The sequence below is a fragment of the Rana temporaria genome, chromosome 10 (assembly GCF_905171775.1).
Source record: "Rana temporaria chromosome 10, aRanTem1.1, whole genome shotgun sequence".
Lineage (NCBI taxonomy): Eukaryota > Metazoa > Chordata > Amphibia > Anura > Ranidae > Rana > Rana temporaria.
In genome coordinates, this window is record NC_053498.1 from 149,479,908 (window position 1) to 149,499,066 (window position 19,159).

General features: G+C 46.7%; 1 protein-coding gene across 5 annotated transcripts in view; it reads left to right on the plus strand.

The window, feature by feature from the left end:
- The window catches only part of CHD5 (chromodomain helicase DNA binding protein 5), a 201,553-nt gene that overhangs the window by 91,409 nt on the left and 90,985 nt on the right, over positions 1-19,159 (plus strand). For all 5 annotated transcript variants that reach the window (XM_040326540.1, XM_040326536.1, XM_040326537.1 and 2 more), the window contains exons 8-11: positions 45-220; positions 9,769-9,993; positions 11,368-11,568; positions 12,778-12,989. In XM_040326540.1, the coding sequence (XP_040182474.1) occupies positions 45-220; positions 9,769-9,993; positions 11,368-11,568; positions 12,778-12,989 (814 nt within the window). The remainder of the gene's footprint in view (positions 1-44; positions 221-9,768; positions 9,994-11,367; positions 11,569-12,777; positions 12,990-19,159) is intronic.

Below are 19,159 nucleotides of genomic sequence, written 5' to 3' on the forward strand. Positions count from 1 at the left end.
GATTTCAGGTTTAAAGTAACACATGCATTGTTTTCTTTGGGTAGCTGACGTCGGAGGAGAAGGAGACGGCTATGAGACGGACCATCAGGATTACTGTGAAGTCTGCCAGCAAGGAGGGGAGATCATTCTTTGTGACACTTGTCCTCGTGCCTATCACCTTGTCTGCCTGGATCCAGAACTGGAGAAAGCCCCCGAGGGCAAGTGGAGCTGCCCACACTGTGTAAGGAATTTCCTCTATCTCCTGTAATCACCCTGGACAGTGCAACTGTTTTGTATTACCCGAGGCAAATGTCTGATTTCAGTTCTACTTGCTGGTGAAATTTTGATATTTACAATTAATCATTTTATCTGACTATGAGTGTCACTTTAATACCAACAGGGAAATCTAAGTTGACGTGAAGTCATTTAACTGCTTCCCACCCGGGCCATTGTAAAATGACAACCGGACAGGAACCCTATTGTTCTGGGAGGAAGTCATATGACGTTGTCTGCAGGACGCGCCTCATGTGGCCCCGCCAGGCCATGTTAGGCGCGATCTGCCACCCGCTGTATATACCGGACATGGCCGATGACTGATCACTGTACCAGCCCGCTGCTGGTTTCATGTGATCGCTGTGACCAATCACAGCAGATCACATGAGAATTGTAAACCATGAATGGCTTCCTTTCATGCCAGTCATTGTATACAAGTGTGTTGCTAGCTGTGATTGGTCACAGTGATAACATGGTACAGACAGGTTAAACACAGGCTATCTGTATCATGTGATTAGCTGTGGCTAATCACAACAATACACACTTTCATTCACTAAGTTTCTTTGCCTATAGCAGTGAAATTCACTGCTATAAGCATATAAAGGCCCAGATTCACAGAGAGCAAGGCGCACATTACGCCGCCGTAGAGCAAACACCGTACGCCACGCCAACGTAGCAGGGAGAGGCAAGCATTGCATTCAGCAAGCCAGTGCTCCCAACGCTGCGCCAGAGTGGCGTAGGTTTCGAAGGTGCACGCCAAATGATGGGCCGAGTGCCAGACAGGTACGTATAATGAACTGCGCATGCGCCGTGACGTGGACGCATACACAGCACCCCCCTGCTCACAACCACGCCGGCACAACTGCCTAAGCTACGTCGGATCACCGCGTACGCCATGAACATAGCGTTCGCCCAGCCAGACACACGTCCAACGCACAATACGCCGGCTTGTGTTCCCTGGTGCAGACCTGTGCATGTCTGTTGCCGGGTTGCACGTCATTTATGGGGAATAACTTTACGCCGGGCGTACAACTTGCACGCATCTCGCGTAGCATGCACCGGGCACACTCACGTTCGTGAATCGGCGTATTATTGCATGTTTGAATGGCTAATCAATGGAAGCAGCAACATGCGCCCAGCCCATATGTGTGCCCGCCCTACGCCGGCGTGTGCAAACTACGTTGGCGGGGTGTAGCCTGTTTTTAGGCGCATGTTGGTTCGTGGGCCTGCCGCACACATACGCCGGCGCACATTGGCACTTACGTCGGCGTAAAGTGTTATACGTCGGCGTAAGTGCTTTGTGAATCTGGGCCAAAGTGTGTAAACAAAAAAAATCTGATCGCTTTCTCAGAGTAGCACAGTGTTACTATGCATTGCTCTGGTCACAGTATGTAAAAAATAAAAATAAAACATATTTAAAAACTGTAAAAAATAAATAAAAACCTTTTTTTTTTTTTTTTTTTTAAATACTGTCACCAGTTAATGTCCCTGGTCACCGCCAAACCAGTTTTATGAGGACGCTATGCTGCACTAGTGACAGTATGTAACAAATAAAAATTAAATGTAAAAATCTTAAATTTCCCAAAAATTGTGAAAAAAATGTATTACAACTTCAAAAACCTTAACATGCCTCTTATTAAATACCTTGGACTGTCTTACTTTCCAAAGTTGATTGATCGGCTTCAGTACAACCAGCCTGCCTATAGGTGGATCAAAATTTGGCCAGTCCCTGCTGAACCAGCTGAATTTCGATCCGTCTATGGCCGGTCCTAGTGTTGACGTGGGCAGAAGATTTTATGAAACCACTTTATCAATTAAATCTTGAAGGAAAAGTATGGTCAAAGCTTTTTTTTTTTTTTTTTTTGGTCCTACTTCTATGGCACACAAGAATGAAGTTCGCTCTGCACTCCTGTCACCTGTTTTCAGCCGGCAGCATGCTGAAGCCCATGTTGGCTGACGTCACTCAGCTGGTCCAGGCTCTGGAAAGATCGCGACTTTACAGTCGGGATCCACCAAGATGCCTTGACTGGCAGCTGGCTCAGCCTCTCAGTGAGAGCCTGAGCCACCCGTTCCCGCCCCCTCCACAGACCAGCACTAAAGGTTTAATTGGACTTTGAGCTTTACAGTGGGGAGCACAAAAGAACAGTCAAAAGGCCTGCGTAACTAGGTAATAAAACTTTACAAAGATGGAAAAGGATATAAAAAGATATCCAAAGCCTTGAATATGCCAGTCAGTACTGTTCAATCATTTAATAAGAAGTGGAAAATTTGGGGATCTCTATTATCTCTATTATCCATTTTAAAAGGAGCCAAAAAAAATGTGATAAATGGCTTAATGTGATCACTATCCTTGAAAAAAAGAGAGTTTTTTGGCATGATCAGTCATATTTTCAATATAAATGCCCGAATTTCACAATTTCTAGGGTATGCAAACTTTTGAGCACAACTGTAGCTCATCCGCACCACGTTGAGTGAAGGTATTAAAATATCAGAAATGGGTTTGGCGTAGCACAGCCCTGTTTTTAATGTTTCCTCTGCCTGACACAGCAGCGTCTCTTCTTCCTCCCCTTTCCTGGGGATGCGCGGCGTAATGTAATCCTCCTCCTTGCTGCAGGAAGCGATTGTAAAGCTTTTATTGTGCAGCTGCACAAATGTAATGATTTTTGGGGCCGTCAGTCAGAGTTTCTCTCCATAACCCGTCCCTGTCAGCGGTGATGTTTGTATTGGCCTTGCTCCGTGTCACTACACAAAGGATATCCAGCGCAGGCCAACTCCTCCCCCCCCAGTTGCTATGTCATTATGGCATAATTGCTTGCAAGCTGAATCGCATACTGGCGTCTTCACAGCTGAACACCAAGCGAACCGCTAACTTACATGCAAGCGTTGTCTTACCTGCCAATGGTATTTGTATCACCAACGGTCTCCTAGAATCAATGACGTCAATTGTCAATGTAGCGAGCTTTTAAGGGATAACCTAAAACAATTTCTTACAAATATGGGACTTTTAAACACCCCCCGACCCCCTGCGGCTTTGAAAGCGTTCTTCTTCAGCACAATTTCAAACCTTTAGTGCAATATTAAGTGCGGCTTGCCGACGTCTGTGGGACCTTAGGTGCGGCTTGACGTCTGTGGGACCTTATGTGCGGCTTGACGTCTGTGGGACCTCAGGTGTGGCTTGCCGACGTCTGTGGGACCTTATGTGCGGCTTGCTGACATCTGTGGGACCTTATGTGCGGCTTGCTGACATCTGTGGGACCTTATGTGCGGCTTGCCGACGTCTGTGGGACCTCATGTACGGCTTGACGTCTGTGGGACCTCATGTGCGGCTTGACGTCTGTGGGACCTCATGTGCGGCTTGACGTCTGTGGGACCTCATGTGCGGCTTGACGTCTGTGGGACTTCAGGTGCGGCGTGACGTCTGTGGGACTTCAGGTGCGGCGTGACGTCTGTGGGACTTCAGGTGCGGCGTGACGTCTGTGGGACTTCAGGTGCGGCTTGACGTCTGTGGGACTTCAGGTGCGGCTTGACGTGTGTGGGACCTCATGTGCGGCTTGACGTCTGTGGGACCTCATGTGCGGCTTGACGTCTGTGGGACCTTATGTGCGGCTTGCCAACATCTGGGTCCATGTGCCCATGCCTCACTGTGCCCATGCCTCACTGTCTCCATGCCTCACTGTGCCCATGCCTCACTGTGCCCATGCCTCACTGTGCCCATGCCTAGACTGACGTTTAACATGGGAGCTTATGGAAGGGGTGCCTGGCTTTGAAAAATCGGTGCTTCCCAGCCGTAGGTCCCTCAGACAACAAACTTGTAGAAGAGAAATGGGGCTACGTGTGTACCAAGTTCTGGGTCCAGGGGGCCTACGACCGGCCGGTACCGGGTCCCCAAATACACCGGAGATATTACCATTTAACATGGGAGTCTATGGTTGGGGTGCCCGGCTTTGAAAAATCAGTGCTCCCCAGCCGTAGGTCCCCCAGATAACAAACTTTGCACACTTGTAGAAGAGAAATGGGGCTACATGTGTACCAAGTTCCGGGTCCAGGGGACCTACGACCGACCGGTACTGGGTCCCCAAATTCACTGGAGAAATTACCGCTTTAACATGGGAGTCTATGGAAGGGGTGCCCGGCTTTGAAAAATCGGTGCTCCCCGGCTGTATCTCCTCCAGACAACAAACTTTGCACACTTGTAGAAGAAGAGTGGGGCTACATGTGTGCCAAGATTGGGGTCAGCCGGTAACGGGTCCCCAAAGTCCGGGAGATCAGGCGCAAAAAGGCGACTCGAGTATAAGCCGAGGGGGGCATTTTCAGCACAAAAAAATGTGCTGAAAAACTCGGCTTATACTCGAGTATATACGGTAATTGAAAAACATGTGTTCAATATGTGTATATCTGAAGCTAATAATCCCTGATGATCCTGCCACGAGGGTCCATGTTCAGGGACTTCCTGTGGTAGCGTGACAACACTCTGTGCCCGTCTTTAAGTTGTGCTCTTGTGTTGTCACCTCTATTGGAGATGTCGGGCGCTGTGCTAGCTCAGATTGGACAAGCGTGTTCCTCCGTAGTCCCTGTAAGGAAAACCTCCATTGATTGTAGATAGGAAGTGGCTTTAAAGAGCCTGCAGGAGATCGGGCGCACTGAGGGTGCAACAAAGGAATGAAAAGCCCCCCCCCAAAAAAAAAATTATATTTCATAAAAATTTTAAAAAAGACACAAGGAGCCAGATTCTCAGTGGCGATACGAGGGCGTATCTCCAGATACACCGTCGTATCTCTGCGTTGCGTCGTCGTATCTATGCGCCTGATTCTTAGAATCAGTTACGCATAGATATCTGTTAGATCCGACAGGCGTAAGTCTCTTCCGCCGTCGGATCGTAACTGCATTTTTACGCTGGCCGCTAGGTGGCGCTTCCGTCAAATTCCGTGCTGAGTATGCAAATTAGCTAGATACGCGAATTCCCGAACGTACGCCCGGCCGACGCAGTAAAGTTACGCCGTTTACGTTAGGCTTTTGCCGGCGTATAGTTGCCCCTGCTATATGGTGGCATAAGTGCGGCGTAACAATGTTAAAGCGGGAGTTCACCCTAAAAAAAAAATTTAAGATTAGATTGAGGCTCATTTTGTGAAGGGGAATCGGGTAGTTTTTTTTAAAAACGAAGCAGTACTTACCGTTTTAGAGAGCGATCTTCTCCGCCGCTTCCCGACCCGATTCCCCTAGACAAAATGAGCCTCAATCTAATCTTAAAAATGTTCATTTCCGGGTGAACCTCCACTTTAAGTATGGCCGTCGTTCCCACGTCGAAATTTGAAAAAGTTACGCCGTTTGCGTAAGTCGTCCGTGAATGGGGCTGGACGTCATTTACGTTAACGTCGAAACCAATGACGTCCTTGCGGCGTACTTTGGAGCAATGCACACTGGAAAATTCCACGGACGGCGCATGTTTCTATCATTAAAAATATATTTTCTGCGTGTTTGTTCGGATAAAAGTCGCTTCTGATGAATAAAACAAACTTCGTACCCTAAAAATTCATTTGGTGGGAGAGAAAAAAAATAAAATAAAAATCAAACGATTGATTTGAACTCACAAGTTGCGTCTTGCTGGGAGGCGGAATGAGCTGAATATTGATATCTAATGATTTTGAGGGGGGAAAAAAGACCGCAAATCCATTATGTAACGCGGCCGTGTTTTTATTCCTGGAATACGGCTTAATCGCGTCTCGCAGGGTATCTGGACGAGTGATCTGCGAAGCCCATTAAAATGTTTTTAATAAAACCGAGAGAACAGAAGATATGCTGGGAAACCATAGCAACCAACGAGGTGTTCATTTTCATCAGGCGGACTGCACATGGTCAGAACACGATGTCTGATCCGCCGCCGCCGAGTACAAAGGAATCAGTCTAATAATATGAAGTTTTAAAGCTTAACACCAACAGATCCAAACAAACATCAATAGATGCAGTTATATGTTCATTGTAATATTAACCACTTAAGGACCGGACCAATATGCTGCTAAATGACCCAAGGGGTTTTTACAATTCGGCACTGCGTTGCTTTAACAGACAATTGCGCGGTCATGCGACGTGGCTCCCAAACAAAATTGGCGTCCTTTTTTCCCCACAAATAGAGCTTTCTTTTGGTGGTATTTGATCACCTCTGCGGTTTTTATTTTTTGCGCTATAAACAAAAATAGAGCGACAATTTTGAAAAAAATGCAATATTTTTTACTTTTTGCTATAATAAATATCCCCCAAAAACATATATAATTTTTTTTTTTTCCTCAGTTTAGGCCGATACGTATTCTTCTACCTATTTTTGGTAGATTTTTTGTCAATAAGCGTTTATCGATTGGTTTGGCAATAAGCGTTTATCGATTGGTTTGCGCAAAATGTATAGCGTTTACAAAATAGGGAATAGTTTTATTTTTTTTATTTTTTTTTTACTACTAATGGCGGCGATCAGCGATTTGTTTCGTGACTGCGACATTATGGCGGACAATTTTGACACATTTTTGGGAACATTGTCATTTTCACAGCAAAAAATGCATTTAAATTGCATTGTTTATTGTGAAAATGACATTTGCAGTTTGGGAGTTAACCACAGGGGGCGCTGAAGGAGTTCTGTTTCACCTAGTGTGTGTTTACAACTGTAGGGGGGTGTGGCTGTAGGTCTGACGTCATCGATCAAGTCTCCCTATAAAAGGGATGACACGATCGATGCAGCCGCCACAGTGAAGCACGGGGAAGCCGTGTTTACATACGGCTCTCCCCGTTCTTCAGCCCTGGGGACCGATCGTGAAGGTGGCGGCTATAAACGAATAGCCGCGCCCTCGTCCCGGATCGCTCCCCGTGGGTATCCGACCGCCGCATGTAGCGGGGGGGGTCTCGATCGGACCTCTGACCCACGTCTAGGCAGGGACGTACATGTACGCCAATGTGCCTGTACGTGCCATTCTGCCGACGTATATCTACATGCGGCGGTCGGGAAGTGGTTAAAGAGGATCTCCGGGCATGGGTATTTTATATATAGTTACATTGTTTCAGCTTGAGCCAATGTAATTATGTATAAACCAAATCTGTGGGATACCTCTAGAAGGCTCCTGGGGAGACCAGATATAGTGAATGCAGGCTCCTGGGGAGATCAGATATAGTGAATGCAGGGTCCTGGGGAGATCAGATATAGTGAATGCAGGGTCCTGGGGAGATCAGATATAGTGAATGCAGAGTCCTGGGGAGAGCAGATATAGTGAATGCAGAGTCCTGGGGAGAGCAGATACAGTGACTGCAGGCTCCTGGGGGAGATCAGATATAGTGAATGGAGGGTCCTGGGAGAGCAGATCTAGTGACTGCAGGCTCCTGGGGAGAGCAGATATAGTGACTGCAGGCTCCTGGGGAGAGCAGATATAGTGACTGCAGAGTCCTGGGGAGAGCAGATATAGTGACTGCAGGCTCCTGGGGAGAGCAGATATAGTGACTGCAGAGTCCTGGGGAGAGCAGATCTAGTGACTGCAGGCTCCTGGGGAGAGCAGATATAGTGACTGCAGAGTCCTGGGGAGAGCAGATCTAGTGACTGCAGGCTCCTGGGGAGAGCAGATATAGTGACTGCAGAGTCCTGGGGAGAGCAGATATAGTGACTGCAGGGTCCTGGGGAGAGCAGATATAGTGACTGCAGGGTCCTGGGGAGAGCAGATATAGTGAATGCAGGGTCCTGGGGAGAGCAGATATAGTGAATGCAGGGTCCTGGGGAGATCAGATATAGTGACTGCAGGGTCCTGGGGAGAGCAGATATAGTGACTGCAGGGTCCTGGGGAGAGCAGATATAGTGAATGCAGGGTCCTGGGGAGAGCAGATATAGTGAATGCAGGGTCCTGGGGAGATCAGATATAGTGAATGCAGAGTCCTGGGGAGAGCAGATATAGTGAATGCAGAGTCCTGGGGAGAGCAGATATAGTGAATGGAGGGTCCTGGGGAGAGCAGATATAGTGAATGGAGGGTCCTGGGGAGAGCAGATATAGTGAATGGAGGGTCCTGGGGAGAGCAGATATAGTGAATGGAGGGTCCTGGGGAGATCAGATATAGTGAATGGAGGGTCCTGGGGAGAGCAGATATAGTGAATGGAGGGTCCTGGGGAGAGCAGATATAGTGAATGGAGGGTCCTGGGGAGATCAGATATAGTGAATGCAGAGTCCTGGGGAGAGCAGATATAGTGAATGGAGGGTCCTGGGGAGAGCAGATATAGTGAATGGAGGGTCCTGGGGAGATCAGATATAGTGAATGCAGGCTCCTGGGGAGACCAGATATAGTGAATGCAGGCTCCTGGGGAGATCAGATATAGTGAACGCAGGGTCCTGGGGAGATCAGATATAGTGAATGCAGAGTCCTGGGGAGATCAGATATAGTGAATGCAGGCTCCTGGGGAGACCAGATATAGTGAATGCAGGCTCCTGGGGAGATCAGATATAGTGAATGCAGAGTCCTGGGGAGATCAGATATAGTGAATGGAGGGTCCTGGGAGAGCAGATATAGTGAATGGAGAGTCCTGGAAAAGCAGATATAGTGAATGGAGGGTCCTGGGGAGATCAGATATAGTGAATGGAGGGTCCTGGGAGAGCAGATATAGTGAATGGAGGGTCCTGGGGAGATCAGATATAGTGAATGGAGAGTCCTGGAAAAGCAGATATAGTGAATGGAGGGTCCTGGGGAGATCAGATATAGTGAATGCAGAGTCCTGGGGAGATCAGATATAGTGAATGCAGAGTCCTGGGGAGATCAGATATAGTGAATGCAGAGTCCTGGGGAGATCAGATATAGTGAATGCAGAGTCCTGGGGAGATCAGATATAGTGAATGGAGGGTCCTGGGAGAGCAGATATAGTGAATGGAGGGTCCTGGGGAGATCAGATATAGTGAATGCAGAGTCCTGGGGAGATCAGATATAGTGAATGCAGAGTCCTGGGGAGATCAGATATAGTGAATGCAGAGTCCTGGGGAGATCAGATATAGTGAATGCAGAGTCCTGGGGAGATCAGATATAGTGAATGCAGAGTCCTGGGGAGATCAGATATAGTGAATGGAGGGTCCTGGGGAGATCAGATATAGTGAATGGAGGGTCCTGGGAGAGCAGATATAGTGAATGGAGGGTCCTGGGAGAGCAGATATAGTGAATGCAGAGTCCTGGAAAAGCAGATATAGTGAATGGAGAGTCCTGGAAAAGCAGATATAGTGAATGGAGGGTCCTGGGAGAGCAGATATAGTGAATGGAGGGTCCTGGAAAAGCAGATATAGTGAATGGAGGGTCCTGGGAGAGCAGATATGTACTCGATTCAACCTGATTTTTTTTTTTATCTAAACTTACCAACATTTTATTCTCTGGGGTGACGGGTCTCTGCTTTCAGAAAATATATACTTTAGGTTGTAGTAATTTTTTAGCACGTAATGCAGATTTTAAAATTAAAAAATGTGCCCCCCCGGTAAGCGAGTGGTTAAGCACACTGTGACATTTGAATTGGTCTTGTAGGAAAAAGAAGGCATCCAATGGGAGCCAAAGGAGGAAGAGGAGGATGAAGAGGAGGGAGTTGAAGAAGAGGATGAGGAGGATGACCATATGGAGTTCTGTCGCGTCTGTAAAGACGGAGGGGAGCTCTTGTGCTGCGACACTTGCCCCTCCTCCTACCATTTGCACTGTCTTAACCCACCCCTGCCTGAAATACCGAACGGTGAATGGTTATGCCCGCGTTGCACGGTAAGGACGTATAGGATGTGTATATATATATATATACCTGATCACCTTTCTACGTGTTCTTCTTTCATGGCCCTCTGCTCGTTCCGCCCCTGGAAATCCGTTATGGGGGAAATGAGCCCAGACCAGGTACCTGCCCAGGTTAAAAAATACATTCCCCCCCCCCCCCCCACTATTCCTCTCACTGACACCGATGATGGGGCACTATTCCTCCCACTGACATCAATGATGGGACACTATTCCTCCCACTGACACCAATGACGGGACACTATTCCTCCCACTGACACCAATGATGGGACACTATTCCTCCCACTGACACCAATGATGGGACACTATTCTTCCCACTGATACCAATGATAGGATACTATTCCTCCAGCTGATACCAATGATGGGACACTATTCCTCCCACTGACACCAATGATGGGACACTATTCCTTCCACTGATACCAATGATAGGATACTATTCCTCCAGCTGATACCAATGATGGGAGCACTATTCCTCCTACTGACGCCATTGATGGGACACTATTCCTCCCACTGATACCAATGATAGGATACTATTCCTCCCACTGATACTAATGATGGGACACTATTCCCCCCACTGACACCAATGATGGGACACTATTCCTCCCACTGACACCAATGATGGGACACTATTCCTCCCACTGACACCAATGATGGGACACTATTCATTCCATTGACACCAATGATGGGACACTATTCCTCCCACTGACACCAATGATGGGACACTATTCCTCCCACTGACACCAATGATGGGACACTATCCCTTTAACTGACACCTAAGATGGATCATTATTTGTCCCTCTGACTCTATAGATGGGGCACTATTATTCCTTTTTACTGGCACCATTGTTGGGGATTTTTCTTTTCCCACTGATTCCAGCGATGGAAATGATTCTTCCCACTACTTCCAATACCTCCTACTGCCCACAGGCATTTAATTATTTTACCCCCGCTGACCACCAAGTCTGAGGCATTTTCTACTCTCATTGGCCACAGTCCGGTCCTCCTAAAGTCTGAAGGACAGTAAACTGGCCCTTTGCATAGAATGTTTGGAGATCTCTGGTCTATGGGAGAGGAGAAATAGTTTCACTTACCTGATCCTACGCTCCCCCCTGCAAACAGCACCTCCCCGCACTCTGGTCTTGATGACGTCAGGACCCAAGACCACTGAAGTGTGGGAGAGGAGAAGCTGCAAGGACTGCTCTGGCTGTGGGGAGGAGCGACATCTACAGCACACCTCCCAACTATCCCTGTGAGACACAATTCACTGCACACTCCTTGACTTTTCTGGTGAATAAATTCACTTTTTTTATTGCAAAATATGTTTTATTTTTTTTTATCTTTTTTTAATAGTGTCCGCCATTAAAGGGCAAAGTTCAACGGATCCTGCACTGGAAGTGGATTGAAGCGCCTTCGTTTGCACCAGCCCCTCCTCCTCTGATTGATCCACTCATGCCACCACCTAAGCCTATGGAAGGGATTCCAGAGAGAGAGTTCTTTGTCAAGTGGGCGGGGCTTTCTTACTGGCACTGCTCATGGGTGAAAGAATTACAGGTGAGACTTTAAAAAAAAAAAAAAAATGTATTTGACTGTAACGTGGACTCAGTAAATTGTGTTCCCCTTAAAGAGGCCGCCGTACAGCGACGACGATTCGCAACAGGGGAGCCAACCTGCCGCTGTATAATGACGGCGGCTGGTTGGCAAGTAGTTAGCCACTTAAGGACCCCTCACTTTTTTAAAGATGGATATCTTGGTAACGGCAGCAGCCGCCGCTGCCACAACCGAGATATCCATCTTTTCAGTGAGCGGTCCTCTTAGGCCCCTTTCACATTGGGACGTTTTTCATGCGGTACAGCGCTAAAAATAGCGCTGCTATACCGCATGAAAAATCATGCCCTGTACTCTTCAATGTGAAAGCCCGAAGGCTTTCACATTGAAGCGATGCGCTAGCAGGAACGCTCCAAAAGTCCTGCTAGCCGCATCTTTACCGCGGTATAGGAGCGGTGTGTTCACCGCTCCTATACCGCGCCTTCCCATTGAAATCAATGGGAAAGCGCGGTAATACCGCCGCAACGCGGGCGGTATTAACCCTTTTTCGGCCGCTAGCGGGGGTTAAAACCTCACCGCTAGCGCCCGAATATCGCGGTAAACACGATGGTATAGCCGCGCTACAAATAGCGTGGCTAAAGGATAACGGTGGTCTCCACGGCGGATTCGCCGCAAGATCACCGTTATCGGCGGTGGGAGAGGGGGCCCCCCTCTCGCCTCTCTCCTGCGTCCTCCACCGCTTACCGGAGCCGTCGGCAGCGGCGGAGGCGATCGGGTCCTTCCTCCTGCTCGGCTGGGATACGAGTGAGGGCAAGATGGCCCCCCACCCGTCTCCATAGCATAGCAGGGCGGAAGCGACGTCAAAACGCCACTTCCACCCATACTTCTTAAAGGGACATTTTCTTGTTGTCATTTTTTTAAATGACAATTTTTTTGCATTTTAGTCTAACTATGAGCTGTGACGTCTTTTTGACCCCTAGATCTCGTATTTAAGAGGACCTGTCATGCTTTTTTCTATTACAAGGGATGTGGAAGGAATGCCGTACATGTCGGTATATACGTTTTTTTCCTGAAAAGGAGTCCCCCTTTAATTCCTTATTATTAATAAAGCTGCGCTGTCTCCATCCCATTGTACTGTAATACCCCGGCGTAGCCGTATGATCCTTTCCACAGGTCTAATAGATGATAGTCACTGGGTGCGTTTTGGTGTTTCAGCTGGAGCTCTACCACACAGTTATGTTCCGAAATTACCAAAGAAAGAACGATATGGATGACCCGCCGCCCTTTGACTACGGGTCAGGGGACGAGGACAGCAAGAGTGAGAAAAGAAAAAATAAAGACCCCCAGTATGCAAAAATGGAAGAGAAGTATTACCGCTATGGGATCAAGCCAGAGTGGATGATGATACATCGGCTAATGAACCACAGGTATGAAGGTGACGGGGGATGGTGGTAGATCGGTCGTCTAGTGGTGAATCTCCATCCTTACGCCTATTGCTTATTATTTCCTTAGGACAGAATGATTTTGGTAACAAAAATGTAAAACATGTGAGTGTCATATCCTAAACCCCTGCTGTGGCGGGCAGGGGAGACATCAGGGATCTAATAGACCCCTGATGTCTCCATAAGGCCCCTTTCACACTGGGGCGTTTTTCAAGTGTTTTTCGAGTGCTATTCAAGCGTTATTCAAGTGTTTATTCGAGCGAAGACTCATCTGCAATCCCAATGTGCTGGTAAAGCACCACTAAGGCTGCTTTCACATTGGGGATAGAGCCGCGGTGACGGTATAGCCGCGATATTTGTAGCGCGGCTATACCGTCGTATTTACCGCGATATTCGGGCGCTAGCGGTGAGGTTTTAACCCCCGCTAGCGGCCGAAAAAGGGTATTGCGGGCGGTATTACCGCGGTATTACCCATTGATTTGAATGGGAAGGCGCGGTATAGGAGCGGTGAACACACCGCTCCTATACCGCAGTAAAGATGCGGCTAGCAGGACTTTATGGAGCGCTCCTGCTAGCGCACCGCTTCAGTGTGAAAGCCTTCGGGCTTTCACATTGAACACTACAGGGCAGTTTTTTTTCATGCGGTATAGCATGAAATCTTCTACATATTTTTCATAAACAAAATTGCAATAAGCGTTTATTGATTGGTTTGCGCAAAAGTTATAGCGTTTACAAAATAGGGGATAGTTTTATTGCATTTTTATTAATATTTTTTTTTTTTTACTAGTAATGGCGGCGATCAGCGATTTTTTTTTTCGGTACTGCGACATTATGGCGGACACATCGGACACTTTTGACACATTTTTGGGACCATTGGCATTTTTATAGCGATCAGTACTATAAAAATGCATTGGATTACTATAAAAATGCCACTGGCAGGGAAGGGGTTAACACTAGGGGGCGGGGAAGGGGTTAAGTATGTCCCTGGGTGTGTTCTAACTGTAGGGGGGGTGGCCTCACTAGGGGAAATTACAGATCTTCTGTTCATACATTGTATGAACAGAGGATCAGCATTTCTCCCCCTGACAGGACCGAGAGCTGTGTGTTTACACCCACATAGCTCCCGGTCCCCGCTCTGTATCAAGCAATCGCAGCGGCGATCGCGCCCTAGTGGCCTGCGAGAGAGCCGACATAGAGCTACGGGATTCACTTACGGGCAATCACTTAAGGAACATCTACACTGATAATAGGGGCACTGATTATCAGTGCCACCTATCAGTGCCCACCAATACTGCCAATTAGTCTCACCTATCAGTGCCCACCAGTGCTGCCAATCAGTGCCCACCAGTGCTGCTAATCAGTGTCACCTATTATTGCTGCGAATCAGTGCCTTTTCATCAGTGCCTCCTCATCAGTGTCCCCTATCAGTGCCACCTCATCAGTGCCCACCAGTGCAGCCTCAAAAATTACAAAATTACATTACATTTGTAAAATTTTATAGCAAACAATGAAATTTTTTTTTTTTTTTTTTGGTTTGTTTTTTAATATTTGGTCTTTTTGTAAAAGCTCTGGCCTGGGCAGGAAGGGGGTGACAGTGCCCTGGTTAAGTAATTGTATGGCTGAAAATGCCGATTTCTTTGTTTGTGGAAAAAATGTTTAAAAAAAAAAAAGTGCTCTAGAGGCTAAATAATTAAATTACTGCTTGAAAGTTTTTTTTTATTTTTTATGTTTTGTTTGTTTTGTAAGAATTTGTCTTTAAAGCGGATGTTCCACCCCAAAAAAATATTAAAAGCCAGCAGCTACAAATACTGCAGCTGCTGACTTTTAATATTAGAACACTTACCTGTCCTGGAGTCCAGCGCCGTCCGCAGCAGATGACGAGCGATCGCTCGTCACCCTGCTGCTCCCCCCTCCATCCACGCTGAGGGAACCAGGAAGTGAAGCGCTGCGGCTTCACTGCCCGGTTCCCTACGGCGCATGCGCGAGTCGCGCCGCGCCAGCCGATTGGCTCCCGCTGTGTGCTGGGAGCCGAGTGTTCCCAGCACACAACGGGGGGGGGGGGGGGCGACGGGATGTGACGGAATGCCCGTCTTTTGCCCGTGAATGCCGGGCTGGAAGTGGGTGCAAATGCCTGTCTTTAGAGGGGGAGGGTTCCGATCAGCGGAACTTCACTTTAGGGTGGAGAACCGCTTTAAATTACTGCTTGAAAGAATTTTTTTTTTTTTTTTTATGTTTTGTTTGTTTTGTTAGAATTTTTCTTTAATCTATCAGGCAAAAAAGAAAAAGATGAAATCCAGGACAAACTCCCCCACAGAGATGAACAATTTCCTTTTTTGAAGCGTTCCTCTATGGTACGTCTGTTTCTCACCGCTGAGTTTTATTCACGTTTTTGCGGTGTAATATATTTGAACCGATATATTTCAAAAACAATATTGCTGCCCACTGAGTTCGTCCGAGCTCCTTAACTTATAAATAAAAAATATTTCCCCTTATACATTATTTACAGCCACAAAGCGTGAGCTGACCTTGGTGGTGAAATGTGGCGCAGACTGAACATAAAGCATCTTTATGATGCACAGTCCTCCGGCTGGCGGCGCGGAAATATTGGAAAGACGCCGCTTTTGAGATCGGGCCGCCGAAAAACGGGCCGTCTGTCGCTGCTGGGCTTATTCTTATTCTCAAAGTGTTTTGAACATAGGGAACATACTTAACCCCTTCCTCGCCCCCTAGTGTTAACCCCTTCACTGCCAGTGGCATTTTTATAGTAATCAATGCATTTTTATAGCTCTGATCGCTATAAAAATCCCAATGGTCACAAAAATGTGTCAATAGTGTCCGATGTGTCCGCCATAGGGTCGCAGTACCGATACAAATCACTGATTGCCGCCATTACTAGTAAAAAAAAAATATTAATAAAAATGCCATAAAACTATCCCCTATTTTGTAAACGCTATAACTTTTGCGCAAACCAATCAATGAACGCTTATTGCGATTTATTTTTTATTTTTTTTAGAAAAAATTGTAGAAGAATACGTATCGGCCTAAACTGAGGGGGAAAAAAAATAATTTTTTTATATATATATTTTTGGGGATATTTATTATAGCAAAAAGTAAAAAAATATTCATTATTTTTTTTCAAAATTGTCGCTCTATTTTTGTTTATAGCGCAAAAAATAAAAACCGCAGAGGTGATCAAATACCACCAAAAGAAAGCTCTATTTGTGGGGGGAAAAAAGGACGCCAATTTTGTTTTGGGAGCCACGTCGCACGACCGCGCAATTGTCAGTTAAAGCGACGCAGTGCCGAATTGCGAAAAGGGACCCCGGTCATTGACCAGCAAAATGGTCCGGGGCTCAAGTGGTTAAAAGAAGTTACACCTTTTTTTTTTTCACTTATTGAAGATTTATGCATTATTGAAGATATTGGGCTAGATTCAGATAGCCCGCCGTAAGTTTGTGCGGGCGTAGCGTATCTCAGATTCGCTACGCCGCCGTAACTTAGTGGGGCTGGATTCACAAAGAATCTGCGCCCTAAGTTACGGCGCCGTAGCGTAAATCTGCCGGCGTAAGCACGCCAAATTCAAATTGTAAAGAGGTGGGCGTGTTTTATGTAAATAAAACATGACCCCCACGTAAATTACGTCTCTAACGAACGGCGCATGCGCCGTCCGTGAACGTATCCCAGTGCGCATGCTCCTAATCACGATGCAAATAGTCAATGCTTTCGACGTGAACATATATTACGCAAAGCCCTATTCGCGAACGACTTACGCAAACGTCGTAAACGACGCAAAATTCGACGCTGTCCCGACGTCTATACAAATCAGGGGTTGACAAATTTGCTTGGAATCTAGGAGCCAGCTAAAAAAGTTAGGAGCCAGAAAACGCACCCCGTCCCGACGAGCTTGCGCGCAGAAGTGAACACATACGTGAGCAGCGCTCGCATATGTAAACAGTGTTCAAACGCAATTTTGAAGCGTGACATGTTGGGTATGAATTTACTCGGCGTAACATTATCTTTCATAATATTAAAAAAAATGGGGATAACTTTACTGTTGTCTTATTTTTTTATTAAAAAAAGTGTAATTTTTTCCCAAAAAAGTGTGCTTGTAAGACCGCTGCGCGAATACGGCGTGACAGAAAGTATTGCAACGATCGCCATTTTATTCTCTAGGGTGTTGGGATAAAAAATATATATAATGTTTGGGGGTTCTAATTAGAGGGAAGAAGATGGCAGTGAAAATAGTGAAAAATGACATTAGAATTGCTGTTTAACTTGTAATGCTTAACTTGTAATACCAACGGCCACCACCAGATGGCGCCAGCTCACAAAAAAAAATTTTTTTTTTTTGCCCACCTTCCAAGCCAAGTCGCCAGGACACTATTTATAGTCGCTATGGCGACCTGGCGCCCGGGATTTGTCGATCCCTGCTTAACATTGGATACTCCTAATAGCAGGAGTAACCTTACGCCGGAAAAAGCCTTACGTAAACGACGGAAAAAAATCCACCGGGCGCACGTACGTTTCTGAATCGGCTTATCTAGCTCATTTGCATATTCTACGCCAAAATCAACGAAAGCGCCACCTAGCGGGCAGCGTAAATATGCACCCTAAGATACAACGGTGTAAGAGACTTACGTCGGTCGTATCTTAGCAAAATTCCGGCATATCTTGCTTTCTGAATACAGAAAAAAGATACGCCGGCGCATCCTAGAAGTTACGCGGTGTATCAACAGATACGCCGACGTAACTTCTTACTGAATCTAGTCCATTGTTACTATATTTTTTTATTATCTAGTATGTAAAGTAAGCGCCCTTATACCCCCTATTTATTTATTCATTTTATCAGTGTGTGAACACTTAGTAGGTGGCTGCTACTTATTTTCTTTCTTTTATTTTTACTCACTCCCCTTATATTGGTTTGCGCGTCAGTTTTCCCCCATTTTGCAGACCATGCAGAGCTGCTCGATTAATCGCGGAGAGAATCGCAATCTCGATTCTCCCCGCCCGCGATCTCCCCACGGGATAACCCGCAATTCTTTTGTGTCACCGCCGGTTCCACGTAACCAGCGTGGAACGCAAATGGCGCCGATATCACAAAACTGACGTCGGCAGCCTGCGCCGCTGGATGGATGCCTGGGCTTCTCTCACAGTTCTGTACAACTGTAGTGTGTATCCTTGCGCCACCCAGTGGTTGCCGGCGGTACTGCTTCTGATGTATTAATCTTTCTCACAGTTCTGTACAACTGTAGTGTGTTTCCATGCGCCACCCAATGGTTGCTTCTGACGTATAAAAAAGAGACCAGTGATATGTCTATTATCTTAAAGACCATATAACTCCTATGAAAAAAGCAGAATCAAACTTTGATTCTGCTTTTTTCATAGGAGTTACATGGTCTTTAACATTATAGACCTATCACTGGTCTCTTTTTTTATATATTCATATTTTCAGATAAATCACAGGTTTATTTATTTGGGGGGGGGGGGGGGGGGGGGTCCTGGCATTCAGTTTTTGAGAATCGTGAGAGAATCGTGATCTTTGGTCTAAGCCAGGGGTCTCCAAACTTTTCAAACAAAGGGCCAGTTTTGTGTCCTTAAGACTTTAGGAGGGCCGAATTGTGGCCAGCGGTGACAATAAATATGGCCTCCTCAGTAAGAGGAGTATTGCCCCTATTAGTAGGAGGAATAGTATCCCATCATTAGTATCAGTGGAAGAAATAGTGCCCCCTTGTTGGAGTCAATGGGATGAATAGTGCCCCATATCAGTTGGAGGAAAAGTGCCCCAAGGGCCGGATAAAGGCTAGTAAAGGGCCACATCTGGCCCTCGGGCCGCAGTTTGGAGGTCCCTGGTCTAAGCAAAAGAATCGTGATTCTCATTTTGACCAGAATCGTGCAGCTCTAGCTGCCAGACATATAGCTAGATTCACAAAGAGTTTACGCTGGCGTATATATTCATACGCCGCGTAACTTCTAGTTTGCTCCGGCGTATCTTTGTTTGGTATCCACAAAACAAGATACGCCTGAAGCTGGGCTATATCCGACTGGCGTACGTCTTAGTACGCAGTCGAATCGTAGGTGCATATTTACGCTGGCCGCTAGGTGGCGTTTCCGTCGATTTCCGCGTCGAGTATGCAAATTAGCTAGATACGGCGATC